Raw genomic sequence first — 17,592 nt, 5'->3', positions numbered from 1 at the left:
TGCAAGAAATTGAATCTAGCCATGATAAATTGGATTGCCTGCAGATATCTTGAAGCTGAAATTGAAGAAATTCAAGCACTAGTTCTTGTAACTTATTTGGGGAGATGAATTCAGCTCTGCCAATACCCTATTCTGACCTATTTGCTGCATTTTCCTGCTAGTTCCTGATTTGGACGTGCTATTTGTGGGTTATTTTTGAACTCTATTTCCGTGGTGGTTCTACACTTTTTCCTCCCTGGCGTATGCAGGGGAAAAAACCTGCAAAACAAACAAATTAGAGAATTTGTATTTTTTTATTGGACGACTATTTGTTAACAGTGAGGCCTTCCTGCATTTAGCTCGGCTATTCAGCATACTTATTTTTGTCATAGATTTAGGAAACTGTGCATGTTGTAGATTTTTGTTTGTGTTGTATATTTTCCTTCTATGTTTGGGTTGTTATATGGTTTTGTTAGATGTAGGTATAAGTTCTTTGTTTGTATGATGTATGAGACAGTTATCATACTTGGTATCAAAACTATTTCCCTCTCTCGCTCTCTCTCTCTCTCTCTCTCCCTCTCTCTCGTGCAGTCTTCTTCTTTATTACTGTTTATCTGTTCTTTTCATTTCTTTCTTCCTCTTCACTTCTTCTCTCTGTTTCTCTCCCTTACTTCTGATCTCTGTTTCTGTTTCTTTTTTTTTTTGCCTACATCACAATTGGTGTACATTTTATAAACCTTGTACCTTCCTTGGGGGATATTTTCGTTATCTAAAGAGAAATTTAGCTTCTTCTGCAACTTGGTAAAACATTACAATGTACAAACTTGTAATTATGATATATAGATTCCATTTCTACTCACCTGAAGCAAATTTAGTTTCCTATCAGGCAACATAAAAAAAAATCAGGAGGGACTGGAACCCAAAAAAACAGGGTTGGGGTGGATTGCAAAATGTTTTGTTGAAATTGGTTGGATTCAACAAAGAACTCAATAATCAAAAAGATGTGATGCTTTTTAAAGACATGAACCTCTAGCTCCTCATTGTTGTAAGTACACTTGGATAGTATTTGTTAATTTGGCATAGACTCTAGGAATCAGAATTGGAAGGATTGATTTAGATTCCTAGTCTTTGTTTCTTGGTAATAGATTCCCTCTTTAGCCCATTTTTTGATTCCTGCGTCTTAGCTTGGAATCAATTGCTGATTCCTGAAAACACAGTATATATTGACTTACTCACCATAATGCATACTATAATAATTTATATAATACAACATATGTTACTTAAATTTTAAAAAATAATATTGATATTATAAGCCCATTAATATAAATGAATAATAAGAACATTTATTATTATAATTTTATGGAATAATATAATAATATTTTAACACAAAAAAATAGAATACTAGTAGATAATAAAATACTATGATTTTTGATTTATTTTATTATTATTTATAATATTAAAGTAAAATAAAATATTTATTACTGCCATTAATTATAAATATATAGATTAATAATGATATAATGTATAAAAGGATGTATAATACTATTGTATGATAAAATATAATGCTATGGTTATTGTTTTATATTCAATAATAAATTATATTGTAAGAATATAATGCTTGATATTATTTAATTTAATAAATTACATACTAATAAATTTTAATAATTATAAAATATAAGATAAAATGTAATAATAATTTGTAGTTTAAACAAACTATTATACAACAACAATAATAATCAGAAGGATTCATATCATAGCGATTTGACAAGTTTTACGCGGGCTGTTAGCTGTCTAACGCAATCCTCCTTTACCCAAGCTTGGGACTGGCTGTTTGTGAAAAGATTAGGACATTGAGTGCGTCATAGGCTGAGTAATAATAGAAAAAATATAATGAAGTATAAATACAAAGTATAATCAAGTACATGATGATAATGATACTATTATAACAATTAATTATTGTATAATTAAATATAATAATATTATATAATAGTTATAGATTTATACTATTATTATTCTATATTAAGTTAATTGCATAAGTTATTAATACTATATAGTGGCATATTTGATAAATTAGACTTGTTTTGATTCTTAGGTCTATATATACCAAACACTATAATACAATTTTGATTCTGATTCTGCTAGGAACCATATGAGGGTAATCTAACATTCCATTCCATTCCCAATGCATTTCGATTTTGATTCTGATTTCAGCCAAACACTAGCGTAGTTAATTGTTCAAAACATATATGATACTTTTTGGGATGGTGATTGGAAAATAGGGGATATCATATAAGCAAACACACTTTGGAGTAGGGTAAACTAGCTCTATTGAAAAGATAGCAAAAGAGATTTTAGGTGAATCTAGATGAAGATTCTTGGCTAATAAAGTGAGTTGGTGGTAGGATCAAGATGTCCAAAAATCCTTGAAGACAAAAAAGAATTTGGTTTAAAACAAGGCAAAAATATATAAATATGAAAAACTTTGAGAACTATAAAGAAGCAAGAAAAGGTGCAAAAAGGCCATGAAGCTAAACATGTAGTATCTAATAATTTATATACTAGACTAGATACAAAAGGAGGGGAAAGGGACATCTTAACTTGCTGTGAAGCTAAAGAAAGAAAGACCAAGTACTTAAGTAATATAAAATGTATAAAAATGAGGATGATAGTGTCTTTGTTAGAGAATAAGACAAACGAAAGATTACGAAGTTACTTTAGTAACCTATTTAATGAAAACCAAGTAGAAGGCTTAAACTTAGACTTGACAAGTGAGGGAAAGGTTAACAATTTGAGATTGAATTTAAATTTGCATTAAAAAAAGGTAAATGGAAACGCTATAGGTCCGGATGACATACCAGTTGAAGTTTGAAGATGTCTAGGTGATAACAAAATTATTTGGTTAACTAATATATTTAACATAATTATAAGAATTGAGAAAATGCAATGGAGGATAACATTTCAATACCTATATACAAAAATAAAGGAGATATTCAAAATTATAATAACTAGTGTGGAATTAAACTTATGAGTCATACAATGAAACTATGGGAAATGGTAATCGAACAAAAACTAAGGTTAGAAATGAGGATTTCTAAACATTAGTTTGATTTTATGCTTGGGAGATCAACTATAGAAGCTATATGATATTGTTTTTGTTGATGAAGCTAGAAGTACAATAGAATCTAAGTTAAAATTATGGAGAGAAGTTTTAGGATCTAGAGGTTTTAAGATAGGTAGAAACAAGATAGATTATATGAAATGTATATGAGTCTTGGTAGGAGGAATATTGAAGAAAAGATTGAACTTGATGGTCAAGAAATAAATAGTAGTAGTAGATTTTGATACCTTGGTTCCATTATGCAAGTTGAAAGAGAAATTAAAGAATATGTAATTCGTGGAATTAAAAGGTCGGGTAAAATGGAGAAGTGCTTCAAGCATGATGTGCGATCTTAGAATACCATTAAAATTAGAAGGAAAGTTTTATAGCAGAACCATAAGACCAACTATGCTATGTGGATCAAAATGCTGGGCAAATAAGAAATAACATATCCAAAAAGTGAAGTTGTTGAAATGAGAATGCTAAGGTGATTTTCTAGTGTAAGGAAGCTTCAAATAATAAGTACCTGCAATTTAGGCTTTTCCTGAGTTCATTGACAGGCCAGGCTTTCACTTAATATGTCAACCTTCTACCCAACTCTATTTTCACTTGGAAGGACATGCAGAACCAGTTCCAGTCCCATTTCTCTAGGACAGATCCTGGTGTGTCCATAAGCGGTAGGACGTCAAAAAATAAATTAAAAAATGAACATATTTGCAGTAATTTATGCTTAGCACTTGTCAGAGAGAGATAAGGGACAGGCAACTGAGATGGTTCTGGCAGTAGATCAAATAGTGCACCAATGAGGAGTGAGCTAATTACTGTCAGTGGCATTGGAAGGAATCAGGATAGGCTTAACCGCCTAAAATAACTTGGAATGAGGTAGTAAGGATTTAATAGCCCTCTAATTGTGGAAATTGGCGAAAAGGGATTTATGTAGCTTACCTCACTTGGTGGGACTTCAGAGTTGGTGTATTGATGTTGTATATATAACTCTTTAAGACATGAACCTCTAGTATCTCACTGTTGTAAATTTTTATGTTTTAGGCAGTGCCTTTTCCTTGAATTTTGGACAAGTCTTTGCAATTTACTATTAAGGAAGCCATGTGTTTTGAAAGAAAGTCATGCAAGTGTGTTTTTTGTAAGTTTCATGTCATTTGTTGATATTGATAGGTGCCTTATCTTATCAGTATGTGAATTTGAAACTAGTTGAGGAGATTATACTTGTGCATCAAATGAAAGTATATACGTGCACATGCACAAACATGCACACATATTATTTTTTTGACACAATGGAAGGAGAGCAGAATTGCAGATTGAATGATGTCTGAGTGATGATAAATTTTATGAGGGCTGGGGGGACAAGGAAGCAGGCATTCAAACAATGCTAATGAGGGGGAGGATCCTCAAAACCACAGCAAACAACACATTTGCTCAAGGCAGTTAAGACTGACTTTTAAAGCTCTCCATCTTATTGACCTTCATTTGTTTATAAGAAATCTCTATGCAGATGCATGAATATGCCAATTATCAGTTCCTTCATATCTATCTAGGGAATTATGCAAATATTAGAATGGAACTGGTGTGTTTAACTTTTGCTGATCATAGCCATTTGGGGGAGATGGGTGGGTTGGGTGTGGACATGCAGATATTTACTCAGTTTAGCACATTGAAATATAGTACTGTGATGCTGCTTGTTTGTGTTACTATTTTGCTTTGTAGCTAATTTTATTAGCAAATTGAAATCTTAAGAGGAATTCTTTTGTCCAACTTTTCTTCGTTTCAGAAAAGCTTGATTGATGCATGGGAATCTACTTTGGTATTGCGTGATTCTGTTAGAGGGAAAAGAAAGGAATTGCAGTTTTTGAGGCAATATTTGAAGCTAACTGCTATACTCAAAGGGCAAGTAAGATTTATTGCTTCATTCTGCTTATGCTTCTTATTTAAAATTCACGGCTTCATTCTGGTTATGCTTCTTATGCACTCTGGGTTTGATCAATATATTGATTGATTCCCCCACATAAAATAATCATTGATTTTCCTAAATAATGGACCCTAAGGATCTGAGCTGGCCTTATCGTGCGCAGAATTTAGTTGGGCCTAGTGCATTTTTTTCATGATTTTGGCAGTATCAAGGTTCGAGAGTAATGATTTCACTTAAAGAATAAAATTTGAGGATACGTACATGCTTTGCCCTTAATATTTGGAGGTTAGAGTCAATTCCCAAACGTCTTAATTTGGACACATCAACCCTTAATGTTTCAACAGTGACACATTAGTCCAATTTCTATAGGAACTGTCAAATTGCAGATGGATATGGTGTCAGCATGTCGCTATATATTCAAGCATTGGAGGATTATTCTATCCAAATTGAACTCTGCAGACCAAATTGACACAACCCCAAACATTAGGGTCCAAAAGCGTATCATTGTCATCATCATCATCATCATCATCATTATTAAAATAATAATTATATTATTTTTATTATTATTTTGCAGCATACAGTGTAGAGTGAGCAACCTCTGAATAGAGAAAAAACTCAACCTAAGGGAAGATTGTAGCTATTGTGTTGAGCCAATGGTTGAACTAACATCCCTCTAAGTTAATGTGTCCAAATTGAAACCTAGGGACCATGTGGACATAACCACAAATGGTAGGGACCAAAAGTATGATTATAGTACCATTTTTAGTGGACAAAGAGCAACCTTAAATTAAATAGAAAGCTCAGCTTAAGGTGACTGAAGCTGTTGCTACGAAACTGATGGATTGGGTGTTAAATTTGTCCAAGTTGAAACATTGGGGATCCAATTTACCCAACCCCCAAACATTAGGGATTAAAAGTGTAGTTTTTCATAAAATTTAATGACTGTCTAATTATATGGAGAAATTGGCGTGCATGCTTATTCATGTAGAGAATTTATTTGGACTGTTTACTTATACTTGTTAGAGGGCTGCATGCTAATCTGCTTAGATTGTACTTTTGAGTGCAGATGCTATACTTGGAAGAGTGGGCCCTTTTGGAGAGGGATCACTCCAATTCTTTGTCAGGGGCTATTGAAGGTTTAAAGGGTAGCACCCTTCGCCTTCCAATTGTTGGTGGAGCAAGGGTATGTACTTCCTCCCTCTGCACCCGCACTCCCACCCCCACTCTTTCCCCAATTTAGAAATAGGATTTAATCCGATGACTTTGTCTTGTATGGAGCTTGATGAGATCTTCCATTTCATCTATGCAGGTAGACATCCAAAATGTGAAAGAAGCAATTTGTTCGGCAGATGATGTGATGCAGGCAATGGCTTCCTCGATATGCTCTTTGCTAGCTAAGGTGATCTTGTTGCTCTTTGAATACATGCCTTTTTGTTACTCTTATTGTAGATTTTTTCTTTTATTCTTCTTATTGTCTCTTTCCGCTGAGAGACTCCCAATGATTTCATAATTAGTGAATGTTGCTAGTGTGATGTTGTTTCTCTCTCTCTCTCTCTTTGTGACTATGATGCCCAAGGGCCTAAAGTAAATAGTCTCGGCCCAACACTGGTGAAGTATAAGGTGCCCTCACAATGTTAAAACCTAAGTGTTCCTTATATGGCCAAGATCTCCCTAGAACACGCTCGATATGGGATCGTGCGAGGTTCCTAGGATCTCCCTTGTACACACCTGATGTGAGATAGGAAGAGGTTTTCCTGTGTGCTCTTTGAAGCCCTCATTAAAGTAGCCCATAGCTCTATGCAGGACTGACTCAAATGGTAATACCCTCAAGGTGGCTCTCATACCAAATATACCCAACTTTAGTAAGATATTGTCTGCTTTGGTCCATTATTTCTTGCAGTTTTGCCACATAGAAGGCATCTTACAATATTGAAACCTAAAGCATTCTTGTTTGGCTACCATACCCCCCCCCCCCCCCCCCCCCCCCCCCCCCCAAAAAAGCGGGTACACACTACACGCATGTTGTGGGATTGTGACACCTAGCATGCAGTTCATTTTATTTACAAACATTGTTGTGATGGATCTCACATACTCAACCAATGCTTAAATCTTGCCTACCTGAAGTTGGGCCAAAAATTTTAGTTTTCATTTAGCTGTATCTAGGGCCACATGAGTTATTATTTTTAGGTTTGAGGTTGCAAAGTTTTGAGAGTTAAGGTTCATGCTTCTTGTCTACGTCACAATCTCCCTGTTCCAATTTGCAATTAGCCATGTTAAACATTGATTATATTATATTGCATAACCAAGAAGCACTGAAGATCAATTTAAGTGGAACAGAAAGTTCTTTAGCCCTAAATCTATTGCTCTAAATGCAAAGGGTTTTTTAGGTTGTACAATCAGTAGCTTTGGTTTCTTTGGTCATTTGGTGCCTTCTAATTCTTAAAAGAGTTGTTTGAGATGAAGCCCTGCTAATAGTGAAGATGGTTGAGCAAGTTAATATGAATTGGCCTTGAACGAGACCAGAGTGAGGCAAAACAATTTAAAAAATTATTGTTCTCATCCTCTATCACATGTTGTGGTACAGGTGGGTTCTGGATTGACTGTCATATGGACTAATGGTCAATGCACTTTCACCTGGTGCCAGATATAGAGGTGCATACCTGATTTCCATTGAAGTTGAAGCCTTATGGCTTGTTTACATAGCTTATTTTAAGGCCATGTTTCTAAACCCAGCGCAGTCATGAGCTGGAGAAGGGGGTCAAGGGTTAGAGGTTGAACCGGGGGTTTAACTGTGACTTTACTATTGTGATACGAATAAATATATAATTAAGTATATAAAATGTTTTCAGTTTAAAATGTCAAAATGTAAAGAAAATCTTAGAAAAATAATAGAAGTCATTATGACAATAATTGTTAAATTTTATTTTTCATCGATGAAAATATTAGAATTGTACCTATTTTTTGTTTCACTCATAATTTTTAATCTAAATTGTTAATTTAGATCATTACAATGTATACTTGTAATGTTGTGTTCAGATCATATTACAAATTTTTTTTAAGAAAAAGGTAATGATCCCATCCCAAATGGATCATTCGTGGGGCTCCCAATCCCACACCCAAGACAGCCCTTGAGAATGTCAAGAGCTTGCCCTTGAGTGCTCTTCAGGGTTGCTCAGTTAGTACCCATTAGGGTATCAGGTGACGTAGGATGCATACCTAGTGTACCCCGAAGAGTCATTCTCTGAAGTATTCTTGGTCATATGCGAGGAACCTTTAGGAATCTAATGATCATGCATCTTAGATTCAAGAACACCACAATTAGAACTATCCAGACCAATCACAACGTCATTGAGACATATCGAAACCATCCTTTCTATATATGGTTGGGCAACTAATGCCTTGTTAGTTCTTACGTACATATTGTATGCTAAGTGAAAGCATTTAAAGGTTGCAAAAACATTTGAGAAATACAGTTGTTACCCCAATAGTAACTCCTTTCATCCAAAGGTAGAGGCACGGGTCAATGGGTTCAGGCATAGTTGTCAAATCGAGATTCGAATCGTGAATTGAAATTTTACTTTTGGAAATTGAGAATTGAATCGAATTGTAAGATATGGTAAATTTTCCAAAATCAATTATTAATGACATGCATATATTGATATACAAACAAGCAGCAAAATAATAAAATACATTTAAATTTTGATAATAAGAGAATCATATTTCATGTGTATGTTTTCCCTTAACAAATTAAAGGTAAGAGAATGATTTTGGAAATATTAATAAAATAATGAACTTGTTGCTGTTAAGGGAAGGAATCAAGAAAAAAATTAATAAAAAATATGAAAATTTGGTGTTTATAAATAATTAAATATATATATATATATTTCATGTATATTATTTATCAGATTAAAAAGGAAAAAATAATTAACATAAAAAAATTATAATAATTGAACAAACCATGGTTTGAAAACCTAGACCGGACCAGACGGTTCAATCTGGTTCAACCAGAACCAGTCAACCGGTCGGTCTGGTCAACTTACCAGAACCAGAAATGTCTTGAATCAGGATTGATCCAGTCAAACTGGCCATAACTGGTCTGAACCAGGGTTGAAGGTGGGTCAACCTGATTCTTTTTTTTTTCTCACAAGAGAAAAAATATTTAGAGAAGTGTAGGGGCTTGACTTGAACCCAAGAGACGCATGGGGGAGAGAGCATATGGCTTACCACTGCACCAATTTGTTGGCTGCACTAAATAATGGAGCATGTTTAATATATTATGCTTTTAAATTACTTTTCCCAAGCTAATAAATTCTGTCTTTTTCCAAAATAAAAAAATAAAGTAATAAAATAGATACACACTAGGACAAAAAATTCACCAACTTCAGCTAATATTTTTTGAGTAAAAATAAAATTATAAATTATAAAGAATATTTTATGTAAACAAGTAATTCAAAATTTTAATTAAGGTAGCCGTTAGTCATTATTTTGACTTTCAATGAACTAATATGTGTAATTCCAATTACCATCTTTGTAATGTTTATATATATAAATGGTGTAATATAATTTTTGCAAGAAAATATTGTGTTGGCATCATTGGTTTGACCACCGGTTCAACCACTGTCCAACAGGTCGGACTGACCGGTGGCTTCACTGGGTCAATCACTGGTCTGGGTTTTAAAACCATGGAACAAACTAAAAGAACTAACTTTTGAATCTTAACAACACAATGAAACATGAGTACCACCTTAGCTGGTGAGTGTTCTGCTCCTCAATGGCAGAGCACTATACTCCTTGAGTGAAGAATGGATTTTTGAAGGAAAGATGAGACCTAAAGTTCTATTTTCTTCTTTTTTTAAGCTCAAAACTGACATAAACAAGGAATGGAAGGTAATAGTGTAAAAATAAAAGCAATACAAAAGAAAGGAATGTTATTTTTTGGGTTTAAAACTAGCTTGAATTGTCAGGGTATGATAGGTCCAGAATTTTATTCATGAGGTGCATAAATAAATTCGGCAGTGATTCAGTTGATTTTATATTTGCTATAAGATTTGAATCAATTTAGTGTGGAATTGATACGAATCGTACGAATTGAATCGTGAATCATAATATTCTAAGTTTCTAACAACTGCGGGTTCAGGGTTAACCTCCCTGTTTGGCCAGATTTGACTGGGTTAGACCACGGTTATGGTCCAGTTTTCAGCGGTGAATTGTACAGTGAACAGGGATAGTTCCTGGTTTAGCTGGTTCAATCAGCTGACTCAATCCTGTTTTAAAAACTTGTCTGGTCCAGTTTTTCATTGGTGAATTGAATGTGAACAAAGACAGTTCCTGGTTTTACCAGGTTTGACCAGCTGATTAGGTCCTAAAAGCTTTGATGTAAAGGACTCTTTTATGAGATTTTTTATAGCAAGTGATGAATGTTATCCTAAGAACCGTGACCAGTTAATGAGATGAATATTCCTCTGAATTACCATTTTTAGTGGTGAATTGGACCTGATGAAGGATAGCTCCTGGTTTAACTGGTTGCTGATCTGGTCAGATTCTAACAAGTAAAAACATAGTTGCAAAGTTTTCAACTCTTCTGTATTTGAGATATTTGTAGCAAGGGATGGTTTGTGATCCTATTAACTTTGACCTGTTGGTGAGTCATGAATATCCCACTAATATTGATCCTTTTAAACCTTTTTTTTTCCATAAGTCAAAAGTGAACCTTAAACACCCCCTCTCCTGTCCCCTCTGGCTGCCCTTGAAAAACAAAACAACCTTACCATCTTGTGAAGCTTATGGTCAAATCCATAAATACCAAAAAATGCTATACCCTAGGAAAATGTGAAAACATGATACACTTTTGTTCCAAAACACTTAATATAATGATCCAAACTTTTAATTCAATATTATTCGTATAACATATTTTTTATTAGTTAAATAATAATAACTAATAAAAAAATATGCTATGCAAAAACTATTGAATTAACGGTAAGGTTGCTCCCTTGTGATCGGTTGGTCACGGGTTCGAGTACAAGGAAGCAGTCTCTACAAAAAGGCAAGGTTAAGGCTACAGACATTGTGACGACCTTGCTCCTACCCTCGCAAAGCAGGGAGCTTTATGGCTCGGGGATGATGCCCTTTTTATATTTTTTATTAGTTAAAGAGTGAAATTGTAGCATTTTAATTGTATTATCTGTAATTATTAACCCATTTCACCAAAGAAAGTCTTTTCTAGATTTAGAAGGACCTCTACATCCTCCAAAATTTATGATTGTTATTGCACATTTTTCACCAATATATCTATGTAAGTATACCCTTAACTTTCCACATTTTAGAGCTTGTTCCATTTTGTGATCTTGTGCTGGTTCATGTGGAATGTTCCATGTTCTAGGTAAGATTGGTCAAATCCCTATCATCTGGTTAAAAGTTATTTTATAAATCCTTACCATCTAGGCTTGATCCTCTAATTTTGGGCTCAAGATTTTGTGATCCTATGAACTCTGACCAGTTGGTGAGTTACAAGTACTCCTATGAATTGTGATCCATTTAAGCATTGTTTTCTTATGCAAAAGTGAGCCTTCAACACCAAACCCAACACCCCCCCCCCCCCCCCCCCCCCCCCCCCCCGGAAAAAAAATCAAAAACTATTTGAGTTCAAATCCCAATCATCTGGTCAAACATTATTTTTGAGATCCTTACCATCTTGGCTTGATCTGCTAATGTTGGACTTGATTTTGTTTTAGACCAAGTAACTCATAATGTGCTCAAGGATGTTTTATGTTCCAGTGTGAGTTGACTTTGATAAATTCTGTGGTTGTCATATACTTAAATGATGGTCTTTTGAGAGCTGTGAAAAAAAGAAATATTCTCGCTATCTCTTTGCCTAAGATGGAGGTATTGTAGACAATGTGTGATTTTATCTCGAAACCATGGAAGGGAACTATGATATTGAAACACCAAGACAGTCCAAGCTGAGTTAAATTTTAATGTTTCTATTGGCATAAAAATTCAATTATTATCTGTCTCAATGTTTCTTGGTTTGTCTTTCCAACTCAATGGGAACATTTGAACTTGCATTAATTTGATTATGTGTGCGTGTGGTTTTTTTTTTTTTCACTATCACTCTTCAGGATGATAATAAAGACAACTCAAGTTGTTAATATTGGATAGATGATATTTTGGTTTTTTTCTAGAGGAAAGGCTTCCCATGTACTTCTGAGTAACACAGATTAATCAGGGCTTATAAGCATTATATCTGCGTTTGAGTTCTTATTATGTGCATAGCTTTTCTTTCACTTTCACCCTCAGGATGATAATAGAAGACAACTTAAGTTTTTAATTATTTTTTGATTAGTAAAGAGAATTTATTGAAAAGGCATCCAGGGGATCCGGCCATTATACGTAGAATCAACCACCCTGAAGGGTGTCACAAAAATCAAAGATTGCATTTTAATCATTAACAACAATCCCACTATGCCAGCTAGTAACTATAGTAAACCACTTTTCTTTGCTGATTTGGAGTGCTGAGGTTTAGTTATTAAACACTCCTGTTCCTTTTTTTCCAAACGCACCAGAAAATTGCAAGGGAAATGGGAGACAGCCTTTCTTTTCTAGGGGAATGGCTTCCTCTGTATTTTTGAATGACACAGATTAATCTGGGCTTATAGGCATATTATATCTGCCTTTAGTTCTTTTATTACTTTTGGCTGAGCATGTTTTGTCCCTTGATTTTTTATCTTGATGGCCATTGAATTTCTTGTCTGTTAATGCTTGACATAGTTGGCCCACAACCTAACAGCTTTAAGTTTTTAAGTGGTAATCTAACTTGGTATTAGAGCTGGTTATCAGGAGATCCTGGGTTCTAGTCTCGTGTTTGAAAAATTATTATTTTTCCTATAATGGGCGTTACCTATTGCGTGTGTATTTCTCCATGTGCTGCTGGGCTGCATGTGTGGGTGAGTGTTGAAGCTTGATATACGTTGTTGGCCCACAACCTAACGACTTAAGCTTTTAGGTAAAGTGGTAATCTACCATTGTCATTTGCCAGTCGAGAGAAATCAGGTGCAAAACCATAGGTCCATAAATAGCCTTTTGTTTAAAGAAGCATTCAGCATTGCCTAGGCGTCTAGTTGTGGGGGGAGGTGGGGAATGGGAAACAGAGAACGCAGTATGGATGGCAAATAGCAGAAACCTCCTGATGTTTCAGAAGTAGCAGCACAAAGCCACAAGCAAGGTGATTGATTAAAATCCAAAGCAAGGGCCCAGTCTGTATTGTTTCCAACAGCATTTAAATTTTCTGGGGTCTTTGCATAACATATATCAATTAGCGAAATAGGAACTGTTGAGAGGGATCTTCCAATTTTTGTCTTAATTTAAAAGGGTGATTTTGTATTCAATTGGGTATGTCTCAATTTGAGTCGACGCCCTTTGCTCCCATTCTTCACTCTCTTTTTACTTAAATTTGTTTGTATAAGTAGTTATTTTTTATCCGTTTCTACTTAAATTTGTTTGTCTAAATAGTTATTTTTTATAGGTGGAGGAAAGGCATTCCTTGGTTGCTGAGCTTGCTAACATAACCACACAGGAGCGTGATTTGCTTGACCAGTGCAGAGATCTCTTGTCCTCAGCAGCTGCAATGCAGGTAAGAACAAAATTCAGTTTTCCCTGAGAACATTTTAAGGTTTGAACTTCAACATCTAAGGACTTATTTGGCATCATTGCTGTTTTCTATTTTCTATTTTTGTTTCTCCACGGTGAAGAAACAGATAATAAAAATATGTTTGTTTCTGTTGTCAGTTTTCTATTTTTGTTGTCGGTTTTCAACTGTTTGTCAAAAAACTAAAAACTAGATTTTATGATTTTCATTTATTTTGACATGTCAGATTTTTTAATATTCAAAAATATTTTTTTGTTAAATTATTCATTTTATACATTTTAAATTAAAATTAAAATTAAATGATCATATGAATTTAAATATAATTAAAATAAAAATGTACATAAATTTCAGAAGATAAAAATAAAGCCAATTATAAAATGTTTTTACTATTTTTCAATTTTCACGTCCAACAAAATTTTTATTATAAAATAAATTTTGAAAATAGAACAGTTAAATAAAATAATTATGATAAATTTTATTTTTGTTATAGTAATTTTTTAATGTGTATTATTTGTAATTTTATTATTTTAATTTTCATGTCTAATAATGTATATTAGTTTTATAAATGTTAATCAAACAAGTATTTGGTTTCTAGTTAGTTTTTATTTCTAGCTTTTGGTTTTTGGTTTTTCAATTTTTGACAGTGATATCAAACGAGCCCCTAAGACTGTCGAAAAAATAATGAAGTACTCTTCAGAGCATTGGCCCTGTTCTTGGATATTTCTTTTAAATTCTTTTTTACCTAAACTATAAGGATGATTTACTGTAATGTTGCCTGGGACTTGGTATTATCCTAAGTTCTTACTGTCTTTTTTTGGTAGTATCAACTTATTTTCTGACATTTAACTCATTTCGCAAACCAGGTGACGGATTGTAGCCTAAGAACACACACATTACAACTAAAACGTGTACCCCCAAGCCTGACAGCAAATGTGTAAAGCTCCTCGTGTAGCTTGACTGCCTACACTATACGCTAACATCACCTTGAATCTTTATTTTTCAACCGGAGTTACTAGGAAGATATCTCTCTCAATCAAGTGGTCGACAGCAGAAGAGTGCTCGTTTTGTTCCAGAAATTGGCTGTATGATGTATTTTGTATGCATAGATGGCTGGAAATCATGTTTCTCAATTTCAAATTAGGTTGTATACACGCACTGTTTCTCTAGGCTAGAAGGCAAAGCACATGTAAATATGTGTAATGATCTTTCCATTTTTTCTCATTCTATAGCGCTATTCTTTTGGGGGGTACTCGTGTGAATATCTCTCAATATTTCAAAATTGAAATTCAACCCAAATTTAACTCAAATCTCAAATCGATTTTAAGATTATTGAACTTCAAGTTAGACTACATTAGCCCCAATTTAAATAGAGCATAGTACAAAATATGTACTATATAAATTAAGAAACCTGAGTAAAATAAAATTACGCAAGCATGCAACTTAATGGCAAAAAATTTATAGAAGTTGGAAACCCTGGACATCTCTATCTGATCGGAATTTTTAAAGGTATCGTTTCAATTTTTACTGGGTGAACTGTATGGTTGCAAAATTAAAACTAGGCTTGTTGCCTAAGCTCGAGTTAGTCATGAAGGGGTTCGACTCCTGCTTCTCATTCATGCCCTAATTCTGCACTTGAATATGTGAACAGTGTGCAAGAATGGCCAGCACATGATTTGAAGTGGGTAGGCCCTTTCTGATCAATTAGGGGGCGATCGAAGTTGCATGGAGGGCTCGGAGTGTCCAGCAGCTAAGATGGATGCGGAAGACTTTAGGTCCATTCCAACCCTAATTTTGAGAACAATGAACTTCCAATATATAACGCACACACCACAAAAAAAATGCGAGTGAGGTGACTTGGAATTCCAATTCCATCGAAATGATGAGAATCAATTCCCGGGAAATCTAAAGAAACATAATTCCGGGAGTGGGGAAAAAATGAAAGGGGAGGTGGGAAATGAAGGGAAGGGGGTGGGATCCACCGCCAGATGCGGCGACATGCTGCCTTGCACAGCCAGCAACTCCGTCCATCCGCCACTTTCCGAGTGTCCTTTTCATTCTCATCAGAGCATTTTTCCAGAGAGAGAGAGAGAGAGAGAGAGAGAGGAATGGCGTGGAACCCACTTCCATTGGAGGAGGAGAACTCCAGCCAGAAAGCGGGGTGACGTGCATCCCACCACCTTTTTACTTTTTCTATTCAATTCTTTTGGCTCTCTCTCTCTCTCTCTCTCTCTTCATATTTTGGATTTTTGTTTCCGTTGTGGGATTTTGCTGACATGAGAAAGAGGGGAGTGGGCCAAAGTTCAGCACTTGCTGAGGGTTTGAATGGCTACTGAAATCCCGGTGTGTGTGTGTGTGTGTGTACCAAACTGGGCGAAAAGTATAAAGGGAAGTTATTGCATTAAGAACGTGTCTCAATTGGGTATATCAAAGATGCATCTGCTGTGCTGAAAAAGAAATGGAAAAGTTTGATTGGCTGGGGAGAAAGTACTGAGAAAGTAATAAAGGATTGATTGGGGAGAAAATAGGAATTAGTTACCCTCTAGTATGTTTGGTTCAAGTGGAGAAAATTTTAGTAAACTATTTTATGGTTTGGTTCACTTAATGCCAAATGAGAGATAAAAATAAAGAAACTTTGTAGTCATTTTATAATATTATGCTTAAGAAAACTGTAGGATGCTGAGCTAATGGGTTTTCTCTTTTTCTGTTCTCCACTTCTCCCCATTATTTTTTTTTTCTTTCTTCTTTATGTGAATCAAACACAAGGTATGGACACTTTTCTTTTTTCTTCTCTCCATTTCTCTCCACCCAAACACACCCTAAGGCTTTCAAGCCCCTAACCTTTTGTGTGAAATTTCCCTATTTTGAAAGATCCAATAACACAATGGTATAGTATTTTTAAGTCATGACATGTTACCATATCATGTAAATTGTTATATTTTTTATATTCTTATTTATTTTCTTTTGATTTACTATATATGCTTTGATAATTGTAGAATATTATATATATATATATATATATATATGCATGTATATACATATTTTTGGTATTATAAATCACATGCAGAATGAGTGATATTGGATGGATTAGCAGGTGCATTGAACTTGTCATACCTATATGCTTAGGAGAAACATGATTAATTATGATGATAAATTGAACAGAAACGATAAAGAAAAAGGGTCATAAGAAAAAAAAAATGAGTGGAAAATTATTTTTTATTTTTCTCTCATTTTTCTTTCTTTCTACTTAGAATTTCTTGAATTAATATGATAATCATTCCTTTTTTATTTCCCAATGAAAAATATTCTCTCAGCTTCTCCTATCTTTATTTGACCTAGTTTTGTTTCATTCAAATATCGCTGGCACAAAAACAGACCAATGTGTCATAATAGATATGTTAGAAAGACCTTCCTTTTCTCTTTTGGTAATTAGGGGAGGAGGGGGAGGGAGTGGAGGAGGAAATAAACAACAACTAATAAGAAATGAATATATCATCTAGTATAAGTTGAATCGATCCTTTTGACGAACCTAAAAAATTGGTTTCACTCCAAGATTTGTCTTAATGCCTATCCTCCTAGAATCTTCTTGGTATGTGATGGTAACCTTTCACTCCATTGTTTGTGCAATGGAATGGAGTGAATACAGTGAATGATGAGATGTCGAGATAATGTTTCAACCATACTTCCAAATTATATTTAAACCTTTCTAAATAGCTCATAACTCTACGATTGCATATTCTCAAGGTTATTGCAAATTTGATACTACTTTCTATTGGTCTCGAGAAAATGTTTTTAGTGTGCTTTTGTCCACCCTATCTTCACAATTCATTATTCGTGTCTTTAAATTTCGAAGCATGTTGCTCGTTAAGGCCCATAATGAGAAATATTTTTGTACCTTTTGTCAATCAATGGAATAGGGTTTCATTTGCCGATATACTTTTTTTTTTCCTT

At 34.3% G+C, this 17,592-nt stretch overlaps 1 protein-coding gene across 2 annotated transcripts in view; it reads left to right on the top strand.

Moving 5' to 3' along the window:
• LOC131161586 (QWRF motif-containing protein 2-like) overlaps window positions 1–14,951 on the top strand; it is a 28,629-nt gene extending 13,678 nt beyond the window's left edge. For both annotated transcript variants that reach the window (XM_058117432.1, XM_058117433.1), the window contains 5 exons: window positions 4,863–4,982; window positions 6,067–6,183; window positions 6,310–6,399; window positions 13,522–13,629; window positions 14,508–14,951. In XM_058117432.1, the coding sequence (XP_057973415.1) occupies window positions 4,863–4,982; window positions 6,067–6,183; window positions 6,310–6,399; window positions 13,522–13,629; window positions 14,508–14,582 (510 nt within the window). In that variant the 3' untranslated portion in view covers window positions 14,583–14,951. The remainder of the gene's footprint in view (window positions 1–4,862; window positions 4,983–6,066; window positions 6,184–6,309; window positions 6,400–13,521; window positions 13,630–14,507) is intronic.
• Window positions 14,952–17,592: the final 2,641 nt, after the last annotated feature.

The sequence above is a fragment of the Malania oleifera genome, chromosome 8 (genome assembly GCF_029873635.1).
Source record: "Malania oleifera isolate guangnan ecotype guangnan chromosome 8, ASM2987363v1, whole genome shotgun sequence".
NCBI classification, from domain to species: domain Eukaryota; kingdom Viridiplantae; phylum Streptophyta; class Magnoliopsida; order Santalales; family Ximeniaceae; genus Malania; species Malania oleifera.
This window is presented reverse-complemented; position numbering and strand designations above follow the sequence as displayed.